Source organism: Microchirus variegatus (genome assembly GCF_963457635.1).
Source record: "Microchirus variegatus genome assembly, chromosome: 12".
NCBI lineage: Eukaryota > Metazoa > Chordata > Actinopteri > Pleuronectiformes > Soleidae > Microchirus > Microchirus variegatus.
The window spans coordinates 18,029,750-18,048,422 of NC_139813.1; the positions used below are offsets into that span (position 1 = coordinate 18,029,750).

Here is an 18,673-nt window from a genome sequence, read left to right on the forward strand (position 1 = left end):
TTTTGAGTGCCTGTCTCAGCGTCACTGAAGCTTCGGCAGCTAACAGCAGTTAGCATTTGGAAAAGCCCTCATTTGCCGACTCTAGTCGGCACATTGCCGTCATATATAAAATGTATCCACTGGACATGTAAATTCTCTGCGGCTGAAAGTTTGCGTAGAACTCTGTGCTGCACTGTGCAGCCAAGAATAGAACACTTCGCAGAGTCCCAATTATAAGTATTAAAATGATTAAAAAGCTGATTTTGCATAATATGAAGGGGATACTCTGACCTTTTACATTCTAGGGAGTGACAAAGGCAACTAAACAAGGCAATAATGTCAACACAATCCTCTTCAAAATCAGTCTGCAACACACGCAGAGGATTTGTACATCGTGTCACGCTGGTCTAAGATGACGCCTGACAACCCCAGAGGAGCCTGGTAGATATTGAGTAGATTATGTAAGATGACTTCAAAGACCCTTGTGGCCTTAGTGGGACACTAACTGGTGCTGGGATACATGTCTGCTTTCCTCACGCAGCAGTCACAGCGATGTGCATTTCAGTCTAAAGGCCCTGGTTTAACAGCAGGCATGACACGCAAGTGATGAGACAACATTACAAAACAGCCAGAATACAACAAACATGCCGTTTGCTCAGCGGGGAAGAGGAGACAGACAGCACTGTATTCATTAGGGAAGACCTTTTACATCCGAAATGTGAAGTTTTAGAACAAAATGTGTGTGCAGGGGGAGTTTTATTGTTGCAGGTAATATCAGAAATTCTCTAAATCTGTTCTCTGTGTTTGTTTGAACAGCGTCACTCGTGTGAATGGCACAAACAGACACATCCGAGTCAAACTACCGAGGACATTTAATGTCATTTCACAACAAAAAGCCTCCTCAGCCTCGAGTCTCGAGCAGAGAGAGGGCTCATCATCAATATCCTGATTAGGATCACAGAAGAAGCCTTGAGCTAATCAACAATAAGAACACTCGAGCTTTGTTGGCTCGGTGATTTTCGCAGGGTAACGATCGCGGGAAACGACGAGAGAGGCTCTGATTTCTAGACAAACACATTAAAGAAATAAGACGGCACGAGGGCACTTAGTTTTTCTACTGAGAAGGACGTAAAAAGGGGTGGATGTGATTATTTATACAGTACCGTTCAAAAGTTTGGGGTCACCTATGCAATTTTTTGTGTTTTCCTTTAAATGTCACACTTTAATTCATCAAAAGAGTTGCAAAATGATTAGAAAATATAGTCAAGACATTGACAAGATTAGAAATAATTTATATTCCATTTTATACCATTAGAACACTGTAGAGATGGTTGCAGGTAGAATAGTCGTTTACCACATTAACAATGTATAGAGTGTTCTGATTCATTTAATGTTATATTCATTGAAAAAAAGTGATTTTCCTTCAAAAATAAGGACATTTCTAAGTGACCCCAAACTTTTTTTTTTAGTGAATGTGTGTATTATAAGATGGATTAAAAGAAAATAGACAAGCAGCACAGACATATACAGTCATGTCGTCTTTTCCTCTTCCCCATACCATTTCCACACGAAGCCAAAACACCAGACCCCTCCGTTCTGAACAGGCTGTACAATATGAATGGCCATTTTTACATAACAATTGATGTAAGCCTGGCTGAGGGATTCCTGCATTACAATGAAGACCATCTCTACACATAATTACAAGCTTCAACGTCCAACTGCTGCACTCGCTGCAGTCTGCCTCCCAAAGTATGGACACCACTGCAGTAAGTTAAGATCTTGAAGTAGGCGTATTAGCCACAAGCATTAACAAAGTAATCTGGTACTTGTTCCACTTATATATCTTAAGGATGACAGTTGGCAGCTGGTGCATATTTTAGGGCATCTATAGAGGACTACTGGGAATGTGGCTTTGACCTATACAGTCTGGGTGAAGTGTGGGCACTGGTGTGTGTGTGTGTGTGGGTGGGGGGGAGCACTAACACTCAAACTGCTCCATAAATGGGAGTGGACAAGGCTTTAGAACTGCTGAGAAAAAAGAAGCTCAGTCCTGCAGCCACCATTGTTCTGGACTGACAGTGGATTCTCATCTGCAGGGTTAAAAAAAACCAAAAAAAACGATTTCTTCTCCAGGCTGCGGAAAAAAGGCTTAGCGACCATAACAAAGATTCATATTACAATACAGGCAAAAGCCCTGAGAGACGGTCAATGCCAAGTATTCCCATGCTACTATTTTTTCCTGTTCATGACAATCATGTTGTTAGTAGTCACACTCTGTGTCTTATGGAGATTTAAAAGGTCAAATCGGGAGCTGAAAACGATCTTAACGGAGATACATTCCCCTCCTGGAGAAAGGTTTTCAATTAGGCGACGCGTCTATAAAAAGAAAAATTACATACGGGGCGTTCAGTTTCCGCTCTACGGTTTTACTCTCGCTCCCCTCTCTCTTCATTAATGAGCATTCCTCTCAGTTACCATGTCTAACCTCTGCAATAATCCATACATGGTTTATGAACTGACTCGCAATCTAATGGCTTCTATCAATTATTTAGCTTAATTGCGTTGGAGCACGAGTAATGAGTTTAAATGCTTTGCACTCAAGGCTGCAAAGCACAACCTTGTACCAACAGGTTATTCTCAATACACCATATGTGTACTGTAGATGCATCAATGCATGCTTTTGTAACGGGATATTATTACCTGTGAATAGACCTTAATCGATTAATTCCGTCTATTATTTTCTCGATTAATTGATAAATAATGAAAACGTTGATCAGTGTTTGTCAAACCTGGAAATCACTATGTTCTCGAATGTCTTGTTTTGTCTGCAAACCAAAATGATTCACTTTTAATGATTTCTTTGTTATATGGAGCAAAGAAACAAAGAAAATATTCACCTTTAAGAAGCTAAAACAATCAGAAATCTTGTTTTAATAAAGAAATGAATGACCATCACATGTTTTTTTAACTCATATATTGTTCCGCAATCTCCTGCCTGTATTTTCTGGGAGTGTCTGTCGCATACGTGCATCCGTACGGGAGCGCACATGCTCGTTCCAGACTGAATTGACTCAAGATGACTGGAGATAAACTGTACTGCACACAGATCCCATGAATGACTGTGCTTTTTTTTTTAAACAAAGTCAGAGAAAGCCTGAAGGTGCATCCTGGTCTTCATTTCAGAACAGAGTGCACATACAGGGGTGGTAGCAGTTCTAGTTAAAAGGTCTGAAATGTGAAAAGATTATTAATGACATTGCATATTTTGCACTTCTATCCTTTGTACCGTTTTTTACTGTCTGTCAAAAGCCTCCTGTTTGTCAGCCTGTCTGAGCCACTGTCCATCTTTATTTCTTCCTGTGAGTCGACTTGACAGCTCTGCCAGTCTATTTGTATTTCAGGCCCCGGCTCGGCTGTCTGTGCGTAAGTGAAAATGAGGTGAAGCCGGGCGAGGATGTTTGTTGGTGCAGAGAAAATTCCTGACGCATGACTTCGGTGCTCAGGCTCGGACGGCGAGCTGTCAGTCGGCCAGTTCATTGTTTGGGCTCTTGCGTGCGGTTTACAGCCGCTCTGTACAGCGCTGGACTTGCAGTGAAGAGGTGATTTACCGGATTAACGACACTTCCCCCTGGTCGCTTAAAGGCTGTGACCGCTGCATGTTAGGGGCAGATTATCAGTCTGTCTGCTATTATGCAGGGAGGGGGGGGCTCTGACCTGAGATCTGTTCTAGGGCTGGGTGATAAGATCAGGAAAATCATTTTTGGTATTTTATATTTCCCGAATATTAATACCACACCATCCCCCCCAAGCAGGCGCAGACACACAAAACCATTGCAGACCACTCAGCTGATTACCGGTCACTATTCCAGTCAATTTTAGCCCAACTGCAATGAAATCCACTGCACACAAAACAAACAAAAGAATGAGTGGTTTCTTCTGTGTGCAGCAGCTGAAGCACCTTTATTAAGTCTGACTATAAATATCTATTGTTCGCGTGTGAGAGAAAGACAAATCAGTGAATTCTACCACTGATGTTTTAACATAAAACAAGAATTTAACAATTCGAAAACAGTTGGCAGTTATCAAATACAGTGGAGGGAGATGGCAACAAACAAATACAACTGTTTAGTGGTAAAAAAAAAGATAACACCCACTCCACCCTACACTCAGAAAAGACTTGACTCGAACACAGCTTTAAAGCACAATATAAATAACTACAATATTGTGTAGTTACTTTTCAAACATTGTATACCACCTAGCCCTAATCTGTTTGGTGCTCCTGTGCTTACACTCTCTCCTTCTTGTTAGTCTGTTCATTTTCCAAGAGATATTTGTGGGAAAAACGAAAACATTTCAAATGCTCATAAAGCGCATTTCATCAAAAATATTTCTTCAAAGCCCCCCCTGTGTCGAAACAAATATGGGCTTAGCCTAATCGTCTTTAAACAAAGCTGAATATTAGAAATCTGTCATTTGACTGGTTACGTAAACCTGCGCCGTCCGGGCTGAAGTCACACCAGGCCACAAGGTCTACGGTCGCCATGTTTTTGAGCTTTGTTATGACTTTATTCACACATTTTACTCAAACCAAAGACGTTGGTGGACAGAAAAATCACGAAACTGAGGTTGAAATAATCTGTGATAGTTAATGGCGCCAGTCCCTGAGGGCGAAATGCATTCAGTGAAAAATAAAATGTGGTGAGACTAAAGAAAAACAGGAAAAAATGGGGGGGACCAGTTTGCATTTCCAGATAGACTTTGCTTCAGAAAGAATTCTCTGGGGCTATTAAAGTAAACAGGGTTTGGTTTGGCACAGCAGTGGTCAAAGGATCTGCTGACGTGAAAATAGTGGGTTTTGAGGTTTCACCCGCTGCAGATGAAGCTGCACCGAGAGTGCACATCTCAGACATTAATTAACATGGCTACATTAGCATCCCACAATACAAAAAATATCAATTAAAACGTAGCTATACAGCAACAGCACGATCGTTCACAAAGTACATGTGGCCCCAACCCCTGCCGACGCTCAGGTTGATTGCACAAACTCTTGGGTTTTAAAAATCACTGTTCATAAATCAGCGTTCACTCAGCCGGGGGTTTATTAAATAAGCATAAAATGGGTGAACAGAATAATGTGCTGCAAGGTTAACCCAAGCAAAAACAAACCTGACCAGACTTCTCCGAGCAGAAGCCACAGGATTTTCTCACACCTACCTACTGAAGCTTTAATGATGTGGGATTCAGATCTGAAAACCCTGAAACGGGGGGTTTTGGGAAAAGTCTCAGGAGTCACAGTGAAGCGAGCAGTCGTTCCTGCATGAAGAAGCAGCGTGGCGAGCACTTAACAGTTAATTGATAGAATAACTGATTCGTACATGTGCAGAGGTCAAAAAGAGGCAATTAAAAGGGATGAACTCTACCCTTCCATACTAAGCACGTCTGAGAAACTAATTTTAACTTTGTAATTCTGCATAATTTAACTTCTGCTGGCAAACGTGGAAGCAGCAGATGTAGGCTTTATTGTAGGGCTGCAACGATTACTTGAGTAACTCGATTACAAAAATAGCTTGAGGCAAAAACTCTGCCTCGAGTATTCTTTTAATTCATATCTCGCGCGGCCTGTCCAGCGCAGGGATCGTTGTTCCACACGGACCGTTTTAGCAGACGTACACCCCGCACGGAGAGTGAAACAGCCCGTAAAAGGCAGAAAACGTACAAAGTGTGGGACGTACCACAACGGCACGCCCTCAATGATTCAGCGTCTGAGCCCAAAGCATCCAGTTGCCAATGCTAACGCTTCCAGCTGACGCTACATAAACATTGGCGTTAGCTGATTTAATGTAGCTTACTCGGGCTGCAGCTATCAATTATTTTTCGATTAATTGGATTATTGTCATCTTAGATCCATAAATATAAATTGCAGTCAGTCGAGTCTCAGCTGCCGAGCAACCACAGGTTGCCAGTTACGTCTGAGCTACATTGGCTGAGAAAACGAAACCTAAAAGACCTCTGTATGTTGAATTTGGGTGTAGTAACCGTTTTTGGCCACATTCTTACATATGGCGCCTTTAAGGAGACTAATAATCTCCTACAGTACGTACGCTTGCAAGGAATGTTTTTGCAAATGCGTGGACTATAAAAAGGCGGCAAACCACACACACACACAAGACAAAAGAATACCAGCAAAATACCACTTTTGCTGATATATAAAACATAAAAAAAATGTGCTCTACAGTGTGTTTGTGTGGGCGTGTTTGAGGAATGCAGTAACTGCCAGGTAATTTGGGTTCAGATTCAGGTATGTAGAGCCGCGGGGAGCCCAGACAGTTCAGTGCGGCTTAATCCCCTGCCAGGCAACAACCACTACAAAAGCACTCAGGTAGGGACATATCGACACTGGTGTGGTCTCAATGATCAAAGCTTTCAGCGTAGCCCTGCCTTCATGCCTTGAAAATGGACCAATTAGGGATAAGAGGGGTTGAGAGTCGGTTGCGCTTGCGTTCCATGTACCTTGCTGGCAACGGCTTCAGACGAGGTAATTATACACACTCTCCCCTCTGTCTCTGTAACACTCATGCTCACTGCTATCATGCCTCACTCATCTCTCTACACCCCGACATTATATCCCTTAAACACAGTCCAGGATAATATGGGCTGACATGAGCCAAACTGTAGCTACATGTATGATAGTTAGGGTCTGCAGAGCTCGAACCCTCCCGAAACTGTGCGGTGCCTTCAGAGATCCGTCCCCTAAGTTGTCTCCTCGCTCATCATTCTGATTTATGGAGCTTGTCTCAGTCACATGCATCGCAGGGAACACCGTCATTGTTCATTTTTGAACAGCATCTTCACAGGAAAAAAGAGGATTATTTCATCCCAGTCGGGGCAGAATCCAGAATGTGCTTAGTCACGTTTTTAAAGAGGGGGGCAGAGTTCAGCTCATAAAAAGCAGCTTACAATAGTCAACTTTATTTAAATCTTTTCATTCACGCACAAAAAAAAATGACCGGTAGAGACTTTTTATATCACTGTAAACTCAATACTTTGTGGTCAGATTTAAAAAAAAAAAAACCCAAGCAGTATCTCGGTGTCAAATAAAAATAAAAGATTAATCTGTTACAAAAATGAAAATAAATGACTGCCTTTCAAGAGGTGGTTGATAAAATATGGCTCCACGTTCTCAGATCAGTTCTTGGACTGGTTTTCTCCCGGGTGAATTATAGTCTGCAGAAATAACACTGAATGATATAGAGCTGCTTAACCAAACAAGCTTGAGCAATGTTTAAACTCTGTCGAGCTCCGAGTGCTGCTGCGAGAGTTAGGCAATAATCTCACGCCAACACCTGGCATTTAAGACGGCAAATATTTGAAGTTTCATATTGTATTGCTTGATTACAGGAAAAACGCTTCTTTGTTGTGCGTGAACTGCCGTTGGTAGATTTGAGGGAGTTGGAAGTCTTCGACTATAGGTCATACATAATTAACAAAGGCAAATATCATGAAACGTATGTGTATGATGGATTAAAAAATTGCATTAAGGTCTTTCACTTGTTGTTAAGGAGATTATATCTCATTCTGTTGTCACACGCAAAGGGATTCTAGTTCCGCTTTGTGCAAGCACTGCTCTTCTCAAGTCTGTCCACAGCTTTCCAATGAGGTTCCATCCTCAGGAAGTCTGTTGTAGATTTTTAGGACCATTGTCCTGTTGTAAAACCAGCAGACGGCGACATGTTCATTTCTAGATTTGTGATCAGTGGTGTGTTTCTTTATTCTGCCACACACTTATGGCTATAATCTGCGACCGTAGTGTTCCATTTTAGCTAGTGCTGTCAAACGTTAACAGCGTTTAACGGTGTCAACGTTAAAGTGCACGCCGTCAAGTGCACGCCGCGTTTCCATGACGACGGACTGGAAAATGACACGCGTGTCCGGCTTGTTAAAATGAGTCTGTAAAGCAACGCTAAACTTTAAACTTTGTAGCGCTGCTCTTTTCGCTTAGTAAACAGACCGCTCCAGTTCGACTGTAGGCGCGCTAACGGCGCTAAAAGGAGCTAACGGAGCTAACTGGTAAACGGTGCCTGGACTCCGCTGTTGCGGCATGTAAACTTGATGTCACGCGAATCTTTTTCCGGTCAGTCGTCATGGAAACGTGTCGCGCGTTAACCTATTGCATATTGCACAGCACTAATTTTAGCGTTATCAATGTCTACAGTACAGCCAGCTTGTTGCGATATTCCTTTGCAAACAGTCTGACAGTGAATTTTGTGGTGTGATGACTCAAGAAAGATGAGTCACATTTTTGCAGGCACTGAGGTGCAGGCAAGACAGTGTGCATCATCTCACTGATGTTCTTTTACAGACACACAGAGGCTTTAGCACAGAGGCTTTAGCAGGCCTCTACTTACGCATTTACATGACGCGACATCTGATCGTTTGTTTGTTAGTGTTTCGAGCTGTCTTTTTTTCAGTTTTTCTACTTGTACAGCAACCTTGGGTTTTCATGAAAGGCTCTTTATAAATTGAAGTTACTGTTATTATTACTTGATATTTGCAAAGCAGCTGGTATAGCTCAGTGGTATAGTCCACAGACCTTGGTGTGGAGTGCTGGAGTTCAAATTATTGTCTTAGGCAAGGCCCTTAATGCTACTTTCCTTTCTCAGATGTGTGAATTTATCAAATGTAAGTCGCTTTTGATAAAAGCATCAGCTTTTCAAATGGTTATCATTGAACAGTCCATAGTTAATTAAGTTCAGGGGCCTTTAACACTTTAGCTGCTTTCGTTTTTCATAAATTAAGTTAAAATGTAGAAAATTGTTTCATTTAATGCATATCGTTACTCATCACAATAGCAAAATATAGCAAAGAAAAACTCTTCTTTTGTTGTTCATGTAATGATCTCCTCCAGAAAAACCACTATAATAACTGACAGAGCCACAGAGAGGGAGGGTAATGTGCAGATGTGATCTAGAACCTGACAAACAGATGCTGCAGCCTGCTCTCCTGTCACTCTCCATCCCGTTGAAGTATACACTCGATATGTTCATTCATCCTCCTCGATGTGCGCTCTTCAAAGAGGAGCTCAGGGGTCACACGACAGGAATTCTTTTACATGTCCACACACATTTTTTTCTGGATAAGTAGCAGTAGCAGTGTACATGAAGAGGTGGTGAAGAGATGCATCAAAACAAAGAAAAAAACAGTGTTTACAGAAGCAACTGAGCACTACCTGACCTTGTGTGCACTAAACCAGTATATATAAACCAGTATATATAACTTCATAAATGAGGTAATGGTGCAGATACACACCAAAAAACAGCGTTAATCGGAACGTCTGGTCTATGGGAGCTTTAACTCTAACATTTAAGAACTGCAGTGATGCTGAATGCTAAGGACATGCCTGTCCAGTGAAGTAAATTGATGATGCAGCCCGTGGTCATTCCTGATGCAGATACTCTGTGGTCATGCAGACGGACTGTCTGGAAGGCGCTAAAACTTTGGCCCGAAATAGCTCCGATAATGTATCTGTCATAGATGTGTGTCATCACGCTCCCGGTACACGGCGGATAATGAAATGGCTGTGCTGTTTTGTTTTTTTCCTGACCTGCTTTATTTAAAGCCGTTACCATGACAGCATAACTTAGCACACATATACAGTAGCGCACATATGTTATTTAAATACAGTATCTCTGTCGAGGCGAGACGGGAGGACACTTATACAACGAGGATGATTTTCATTGGCTTGACAATCCCAGTAAATAAATGGAGAGGAAGCGAGTAGCTCTGCAAGCGATCGCCTCGCGAACAAAGCTCACGTCGTCTGGGGGAATCAAAGCAGCTCCAGCTGATCATGTGAGAAAAAGACCAACTCACTGATTCCTGCCCCGAAATGAGAAGGCCAGCTGCAAACACAAGCTTCAAGGCCACGTTCCCACATTTGCACATGCTCCCGGGAGATGGGTGGTCGAGTCTTTTACTGACGGAGGGACAGACAGAAACCGTCTGACTCAGAGAAGAGAATACAATAGTGGAAAACCAAACGCTGACAGGATATTTCTCTGCACACATGGTGTGATGTCACAGAATACTTCCAATAAATGAATCCCAAGATAACCATACACTACTGTTCAAAAGTTTGGGGTCACTTAGAAATGTCCTTATTTTTGAATGAATACAACATTAAATGAATACACTCTATACATTGTTAATGTGGTAAACGACTGTTCTAGCTGCAAACGTCTGTTTTTTAATGGAATATGTTCATAGGTGTATAGAGGCCCATTTCCAGCAACCATCTCTCCAGTGTTCTAATGGTACATTGTGTTTGCTAATGGCGTTAGAAGGCTATTGGATGATTAGAAAACCCTTGAAAACCCTTGTGCAGTAATGTTAGCACAGCTGAAAACAGTTTTGCTGGTTCTTAGATGGAAGGGCAAAATTATTGTTTTGAATAAAAATCATCATTTCTAATGTTGTCAATGTCTTGACTATATTCTCTATTCATTTTGCAACTCTTTTGATGAATAAAAGTGTGACTTTCAATGGAAAACCCACAAAACATTGTATAGGTGACCCCAAACTTGTATATATGCACTCAATTTCATTGTCACCATTAAAGCTTAGGAAGGTCAAAGGGTATGAAGGTCATAGGTCACTGTGATAGCCATCAGTCCTCCCCTCATGAGCTGCTCTCCGAATCCCTAAATCAAGTTTAATGCTCGGAGATGGTTTTAAGGAGGTCATAAACAAAAGTATGTTTACAATAAGCCACTAAACGAGTGCGTGCGACTTTTTCTCCTTCCTGTGATCTCTCTGTTTTTATTGTGCCATACAGCCCTGCCTTTTTTTTATAACCTAAACAGCAGCTCACTTTGCTAATTGACTTTCTCATTCCTCTCAGGACAATAGAACTGGGTCCTCGACTTCTTTATGACTTCCCCCTTTATGAGTCCTTCGCTGATGACGCCTTTAAGGAGCCTTTAATAATAAAAAAACGGCGCAAACAAGGGCTTTCGGTCGAATGCATGCAAGGCAAAATGCCAGCTCTATAGCATGGGGTGAAATTAGGAGAAGAGTGTAATTAATATTTAATACGCCAGCTTGACTGGAAATATGTATTGTTTTACACGAGCTTCAGTTTGCTTTAAATTGGCCAGTAAATTGTTGGCAGTGGGCAATGGGGGGAGGTTTACTATTCAAATGAAGACATTTTGAATATAAAACTGCTTAATTTTGTATATTTTTCAATCACAAAAACAGTAGAAGTGCAGTCGAACCTGAAGACCCATCTAACAACCACTGTGGGCTAAGATAAAGGGTCATAAAAAATCAAAACCTCATTTCCTGCTGGGCCAAAAGTGCCGAGATATTAATCAAGATAAAAGGAGTGAAAGGGGAAGTGAGACGAGTGCTTCTTTTTTTAACGCCGAAGGAAGCTCATAATAACACAGAGAGTTAGAAGCCGTCTGTTCATTCTGTGTGCAGCTCCCCCCCCCCGACAGGCATGACACGATGTCCGCTGCATTGCTGACATTCTTAAGGCATGTTAAGCTGCAGGTCTCTCTCCCAACTCCCACCCTACACCTTTGATCAGCTGTTCTGTGGAGTCTAGAGAATGAGGCAAACGTTTCACTAGAGGCTAAACAATTCATCGATTAATCGATTATTAATCGGTTTTAAGCTTTCTCCCATAGAGTGGTCCTATGGCACATATATGTGAGTTATGGAGGTCTACTTAAATACGTTAACTTGTTTTTATGGTTTATGTTCTTCTACAAGGGCTGAGGTTCTACCTGAAACCATTTGCTTCTGAAAAACCCTTTCCCGGAGAAAGGTATTTTCAAGGGTTCTTGGTAACACTAATGGTTCCAGTAAGAACCATTTTGATCCAGAGAACCCTTTAAAACCCCTTTCCTGAATAAAGGGTTTTAAAAGGGTTCTTGGTAGACGAGGCAATGGCACAGATACACTATGGGAGCTTTAAAACAAGATTTCTGATTGTTTGGCCTCTTAAATGTGAACATTCTCTTAGTTTATTTGCTCCATGTGACAAAGAAATCATTAAAACTGAATATTAAAAACCAAACAATTAATTAATCAAGAAAATAATCAACAGAATACACAAATAATCCTTAGTTGCAGCTCTACTTTCCACCGTGGCCTAAGAGCGTGCACTCGACCCAAACACTCACACAAAGTCGTCTCTGACCAACAAAAACACAATGTGCTCATCTATTTACAACCATATCTCTCTACGTGTATGACACCCTCTTATTTTTTTTTAATCAACCACCCATCAGCACAATGCTGGACACTCGCCCTCACAGCCCCCATTCAATGGACGGAAATTGGGAATGCAAAACAGCCCGCGAGTGAAAGGACATGCGGTTCCATCAGCTTCCACACAAACAATGGAGAATCTGCCACTGTTTAGCTTCTACTTCCTCCCCGACACACAGCACTAACAATGAGGCCCTGCGATGAATGACTCCCGTCTACTGTTTTACAAACACTGGATGAGACTGGGATGAGAACACGCCGCAGTTCTGCTCAGGGCTACGTAATGTGAGGATAAAGAGGCAGCAAATTAAATAAGAAAGAAGGAGGAATATAAAAAGGTATTACTGTGAGATAAAAATAAATCTGAATCCATAAAGATCACTGAACTATAGGGAGTCATTTGATTAGACATAAAAAAATATTAACCACTATGCATGCTCAGCTAGCTACGAAATCTTTCAATATTAACTTAGACTGACAAAGGTGAGGTGTCTTTTAGCGGAGTTAACGTAAAACACAAAAAACTCACAGGGAACAATATGCAAGGAAAGATGTAATTTGATTCTTAAACACTGCATAAAGGATAGGTTTTACCAGTTAAATAATCTAATCTATATGATCCATTTAAGCCTCAACATATTTTTTTTGCTTATTTTAATCAAAAAAGGCCAGAAAATGTCCTGTGAGTAAGTGTTTTTGCCCATTTTTCCAGAATAACTTTCAATATCTGAAAGTTATTGTCAATTTACTTTATGCTAAAATAGTGTATGAACAATTTAAAATGAAGAAGAAAAAAAACAACACTGTAGTTAACTGTAGTGAATGCCAGATTTTGCATGTTGAATTTGAAATTTGAACAATAACAAACATGTTTAAAATGACATTCTCAATGTCTAAAAACAGGCCAAAAATGGAAACTATGTACAGGTGTTTTTTACCATTGTTTACAGGTTAATTACATCACTTCCAGGTACCTGGCCAATCACAAGACAGTTGAGAAAGCTCTCGTTGGCTGGCCAATCACAAAACAGTTCTGTCTTCTGGGGTGAGATTTCGGTCTTCAGTGAGGACAGATTTCGATTGCCTGGTTTGCAGCAACTAAGAGGTTTTTGACCATAAAATCAAGTTAATATACGTAGATAACTGATAACATATATGTACAATAGGACCACCCTATGGGAGCTTTAAAGGGTTTTAAACAAAGTCTCTGTATAGGAAAACAAACTGTTTCCTGTAATCCATTTTTACAACTCTTACGCTTCCACTAAATTGAAAACAAAGCAGACATTAATATATGTAGACTTAAAATAAAAAATAAAAAAAGCAGATTGATGCTTTCTTTCATCACATTTCACTTTGCACTGTACGAGCAATCTATAAGCTCAGTCCATCAAGAAGTTTCAACCAACGCAGTTCATTCCAGCACATTCAACAAAACAGGCAGACAAACTGCACCATCTTGTCTTCTTCTATTGTTCCCTGATGAGTGATCTGGGGAATGTGCAACTCATAGCACAAGTGTTTGTTTACATCATATGAAATAATACTCTCTCTCTCTCTCTCTCTCTCTCTCTCTCTCTCTCTCTCTCTCAGACAAGAGGTCTCTGCAGCATGGATAAGGATCATGGGTATTTATTATACCCAGCAGAGCCCTTTCAGTGAATCGCTCGGTAATGGGCTGTCTCGCAAGACTTTCAGCACATGTTTAGACGGGGGGTTAGTTTCTGAATCTTTGTGCTCATATTGTCTGTATTTCTGGCATAATGACAGAGATCAACACAAGAAAAGAAAAAGGGGGGGATGTCAGGCGTCAGACCACGCACAACCCCCCTGCTGAACAGGGAACAGTTTAAGTGTGGATGAGATCTTGGTTATGCTATACAGTGAACGTCCTGCGAGAGTGTCATTGTGTGTCCTGTAATTGCTGGTCTCAGTCTGCATTGGGGTTGACATCTCATCTCAAGGGCATAGAGAGAGAGAGAGATCTACAAACCAATCACAGTCCAGTTATTCAAACCCTCATCAGCTGGTCACAGCTCCATCACTTAACTCCTTTCACTGCTCCTAGGGAGAAACGCATTGGGCTGGAGCCAATTCAAAACTACAGGGTCACACACACACACACACACACACACACACACACACACACACACACAAACGCACGCACTGTAAGAAATAGCGAGACCTTGACCTGCTCGGTCCTCTCCAAAAGCCTCAGTGCCAAAGCTTTGGCTCTAAATAAACAGAGCCTTCAAAGGGAAAGAGTTTAACCCTCTGGAACCAACACTTTGTTTCAGCCGTGGTTTGACAGATAATCCCCTCGCAAATCCCAGATCTCGGCGGGATTCGCAATCAGCCAAAGTGTGGCAGATACACAGACAAAAAAAAAAAAAGACAACATAGAAAACTTGGAATCAAAGCCGCAGTATGGGTTTGAAAAAGCCAATTTGGAAGCGAGCAAGTTGGGGGGGGGGGTAACTGTGGGTCAGATTTGGTGTGTGAGCAAAACATGAAAGACACTTTTGTGTCATCCTAGATGTTTCCACGATGTCCTGAAGCTTTGTTGATTGGACGATAAAGCGCAACTGAAAAGTCGTCAGAAACACACCCACGCGTGAATCTGTCTCCAATGATCCGACGACAAGAGTGCAACTGAGAACGGAGGTAAATGTAAGGCAACATTCAGATCACCAGCCACAAGTGTTCAAATCTTATTCACACTGTATTCATTCAGTGAATTCCCTTTTGCACGCATCATTAAAATGAACAGAAAATGTCAGATTTGAGACAACTCACTATTGAGAAGGGAAAAGAGGAAGATAAGCTGCACCTTTATTGATCCCCATCTGGGAAATTTGGAAGCAGACGCATTCCCAGCAAATTTGAGATTTAGCTATGTTCAGCTCATCAACAAGCTCTACAGAAGCCTGATCATTTGAATCAGGTGTGTGGGTGCCCAGGATTGATGAACCCTGCTCTTGAGGACAGCACCATCTTCCATTGTTTGATTTTGCTCAACGACATTGATGCTCAGTGAATGCAAACAGGCAAAAAAGCCACATGGATTTTGGATTATAATTATTAATTCCTCATTCATGTTGCATGCATGGCCACAAATCAGATATTTATCTGATCTAATAGCACGTGCTGAAGTGACACAGATCTGATTCAGACATGAGTCACATTAACGGAAAGCAGTGGATACGAGTCATGTCTGCATGTTTAATCACAATAGAGCCAAACAGTGAGGAACCCTTAGGTGACATGCACTGACCTGTTATGAACAAAAAAACACTTACACTTTTCATTGTTTCCCAACTAACCATCACAAACTGCCACACAAAGCTGTCCTTAAGAACCTGGAGGATTTACGTGAGTAACTACCCTACATGTAACAACTGTAACAGAAACAAATATGGCTCAGTTATGGCAATAAAAAGTTCCAGTATTCAAAACAGCTATCAAAAACCACCTGCATGATGTGTAGCAAGAGATGGAGACTGGTTTTGCCTGTTCTACTGACGGCCAGACAGCTGCAGAATTATTATTAGTAGACATAAGATATAAGAAGTGTCATATTTAGTTTGCAGGTGTTAAAAAAACAGCAATAATAACACAGGGCATGACATCTGAAGAGCAATGAAAAGGCTCACTGTATGTAAATTACAGCGAAGCCTCCTCAGCTGGTAAAGCATACGAGTCAGACACTTGTGAGTAAAAGTTGAAGAGGCCTCAGTCTGGACCTAAACCGAGCTGGACACGCTCTTCATTCACTGCCCCCTGAGATCAATAACTAATGGCTCAAGTCATCAGAGTAAAGAGCCTGGGCTTATATGCTTATGGTTGGTCCACTCACACTGAGACAAGTCACTGGACAGGTGAGGTCCGACTAGATTTATAAATCAAGAGTGTAAATCTTTCAGAGAGGAAGGGGGGGGGGGCTCCTCACGTCCTCCATTCTCTCTGCTCATTGATCTGTGGCAACTTCATTCCCCATCACTCACTGTGACAGCGAGCACTAACACCTCTGTGCAACTCAGTGAGGTTGAACAGGTTTAGGCAGACTGACGTTTACTTCTATTGGTCAGACTCTTGCTTTGCTGTGTGTGATGCTGAGCACATCGATGAGAATCAGTCTTGTATACAGTCAGTGTGAGTGCTTTCATCACAAATGATGGATGACAGTGCTGCACAGGTGACAAACACTTTGGTAAAACTTTGGGCACAGCCTTCTTTGCTCAACTTTCACAGTAGAATTTACATAATCAACATTGACTAATGTGTGTTTAGTGAGATTTTGTCCACATCTGCAGGTCTGTGCTCTTTGCTCTTACCTTATTAGAATACGGTGGCTTGGCGAGGTTGATGCCGTCTCTGATGAGTTTATCCCTGATCATGATCTTCAGCTTCAGCTTGGGATAAATCACCAGCTCTCTCCTGTTGCCCAGCGTCAGGTTCCTCTGCGCGCCCGCGTACCCGCCGATGCGCCCAACCCGGTCACTGTTGGGCTCAGTCCAGGACTTGGATCCGCGCAGTTTGGACTCGTACTGGTCCACCATGTGACTGGTGTAAATCTCTGCTGCAGGTGGCATCGGCTCCAGAGTGAAGTAGAGCGCGCTCGCCGTCTCTTTGGCTTCCTCCTTCAGCCTCCTCACCGCGTCGTGGATCCTCTGCCTATGGTGAGGGATGTAGACGCCGATGGCGTCCAGGTCAGGGTCCCCGATCTGTTTGCACACCTCCAGGTCGTCGTATCCATTGTCCACGAAAGCCTCGACGTACTGCGCGAGCTGGAGGGTTTTCAGCCACTCGTAGACGATGACAGGTCCGTTGCTGGTCATCTTGGCTGACGCCAAAAATCGGCTACAACTCAGAGGGAAGAGGACACACTGGACTGGCGGTTACTTCCCCATTCGGTTTTTTAAACGCATCATAAAAGGTTGTTTTTTTTCCAACAACGCGAGGACGATTAAAATGAAACCAAACAATGTTTTGAATAATCCATACCACAGGTTTGGTTACCGACGCAGTCCCTTTGACTGCAACACCTGTCAATATTTACAAATGAAGATCACTTCAGTTACACAGACTCACGGCGCGCGCCCGTGAATAATCAGCTTTCCATATACAAATATGTGCGTAAATGCCTCCCAACTATTGTCATTGAAATAGCGGCTTGGCCAGATTTGTCTGTTACGCACGGCAGCTGCCGCCGCGTCTTAAATCCCCTCTCGACAGCTCGTGCTCCGTCCTTTCCTTTGAGTCTCGTGCGTCGCCAAACGGCAGCTCCTTGATGGAATAAAAAAAAAAAATCCAAAATAAAAACTATCTGGCTTCAAAAATGGACCCCAAAAAAAGCCGCGTCCAAACGCTCCGTCTACGCGCTGTCAGCGTCCTCTCGCCGGCACATCATCATCAGTGGAACTGCAGCCAAAAACGCAAACATGTTCAACGCTGTGTCCTGTGCCGTCCACGCCCCCCTTTAACATGTTACTGTACCGAATTTAAAAATAGTGATGCGAGTTCTTCTTCTCTCTCCTCTCCAAACTTGTCCCGCAGCTTTGTGGCGCACAGTGCCGTCACCAGACTTGGTTCCCCCCCCCGAAACTTGGTCCCCGAAACAACAACAGCGCACGCTTTAAAAGCCTGACGCACAGCAGTTTTCAGAGGAGAATTCTCGCTGCCGGTTTGTGACACAGTGTCAGTTCAGTGCGATGTGTTTCCTCCACCGCACCTCCCTCTCTCTCTCTCTCTCTCTCTCTCTCTCTCCGTGTGTGTGTGGACATGTATCTCTCTCTCTTTCTCTCTATCCAAACACACACATTCTCTCTCAGTCATTCAGCATTTCCAAGGTTTGCTTTCTCAACGCGCCCTCTATGTGGCAACCAGGGTACTGCAGATTTTAACAGCATCGAGTAACTGATGTAACAGAAGAACTTTGGTATTACTGGAGTTGTAAAGGGGAAGAAGTGTCCTGGTAAATTACCAGCAAATTTCCAGAAACTTTCCATGGACATTTTAGTGTGAATTTGGAAACATTCCAAATTGGAAACTTTCCATGGGAATTATGAGAATTAATGGGAATGAACTGAGAATTTTAGATAAAGACACTGAGTCATATACCAACATAAATATAAACATTTTGGGTTATTTTTTAGAGTAGAAGTTGCAAAAGGATACGATTGAATAAGAAAATTTAACATGACAGAGATTTATTTGTACGTACGCTTCATTCTTTCACTGAACAACAAAAACATGTTGACTGGAATATTTCTGACAGCTCCCCATTCAAAACTTCCCTAGAGCAAATAAAGCAAATATTTGGCTTCAATAGTCTTTTATTTGTGTTGTGGGCTCAGAAAAGTTAGCTTTAGTAGTTCAGAATTCTAGAAATCATTGTGAACATTATTCACATAAAATT

At 42.1% G+C, this 18,673-nt stretch overlaps 1 protein-coding gene across 1 annotated transcript in view; it reads right to left on the minus strand.

Moving 5' to 3' along the window:
* The window catches only part of sash1a (SAM and SH3 domain containing 1a), a gene marked incomplete at its 5' end in the record, with an annotated part of 158,241 nt that extends 141,148 nt beyond the window's left edge, over window positions 1-17,093 (minus strand). The window contains one exon of the mRNA XM_083898996.1: window positions 16,590-17,093. Within this exon, the coding sequence (XP_083755122.1) occupies window positions 16,590-17,093 (504 nt within the window). The remainder of the gene's footprint in view (window positions 1-16,589) is intronic.
* Between the last annotated feature and the right edge of the window lie 1,580 nt (window positions 17,094-18,673).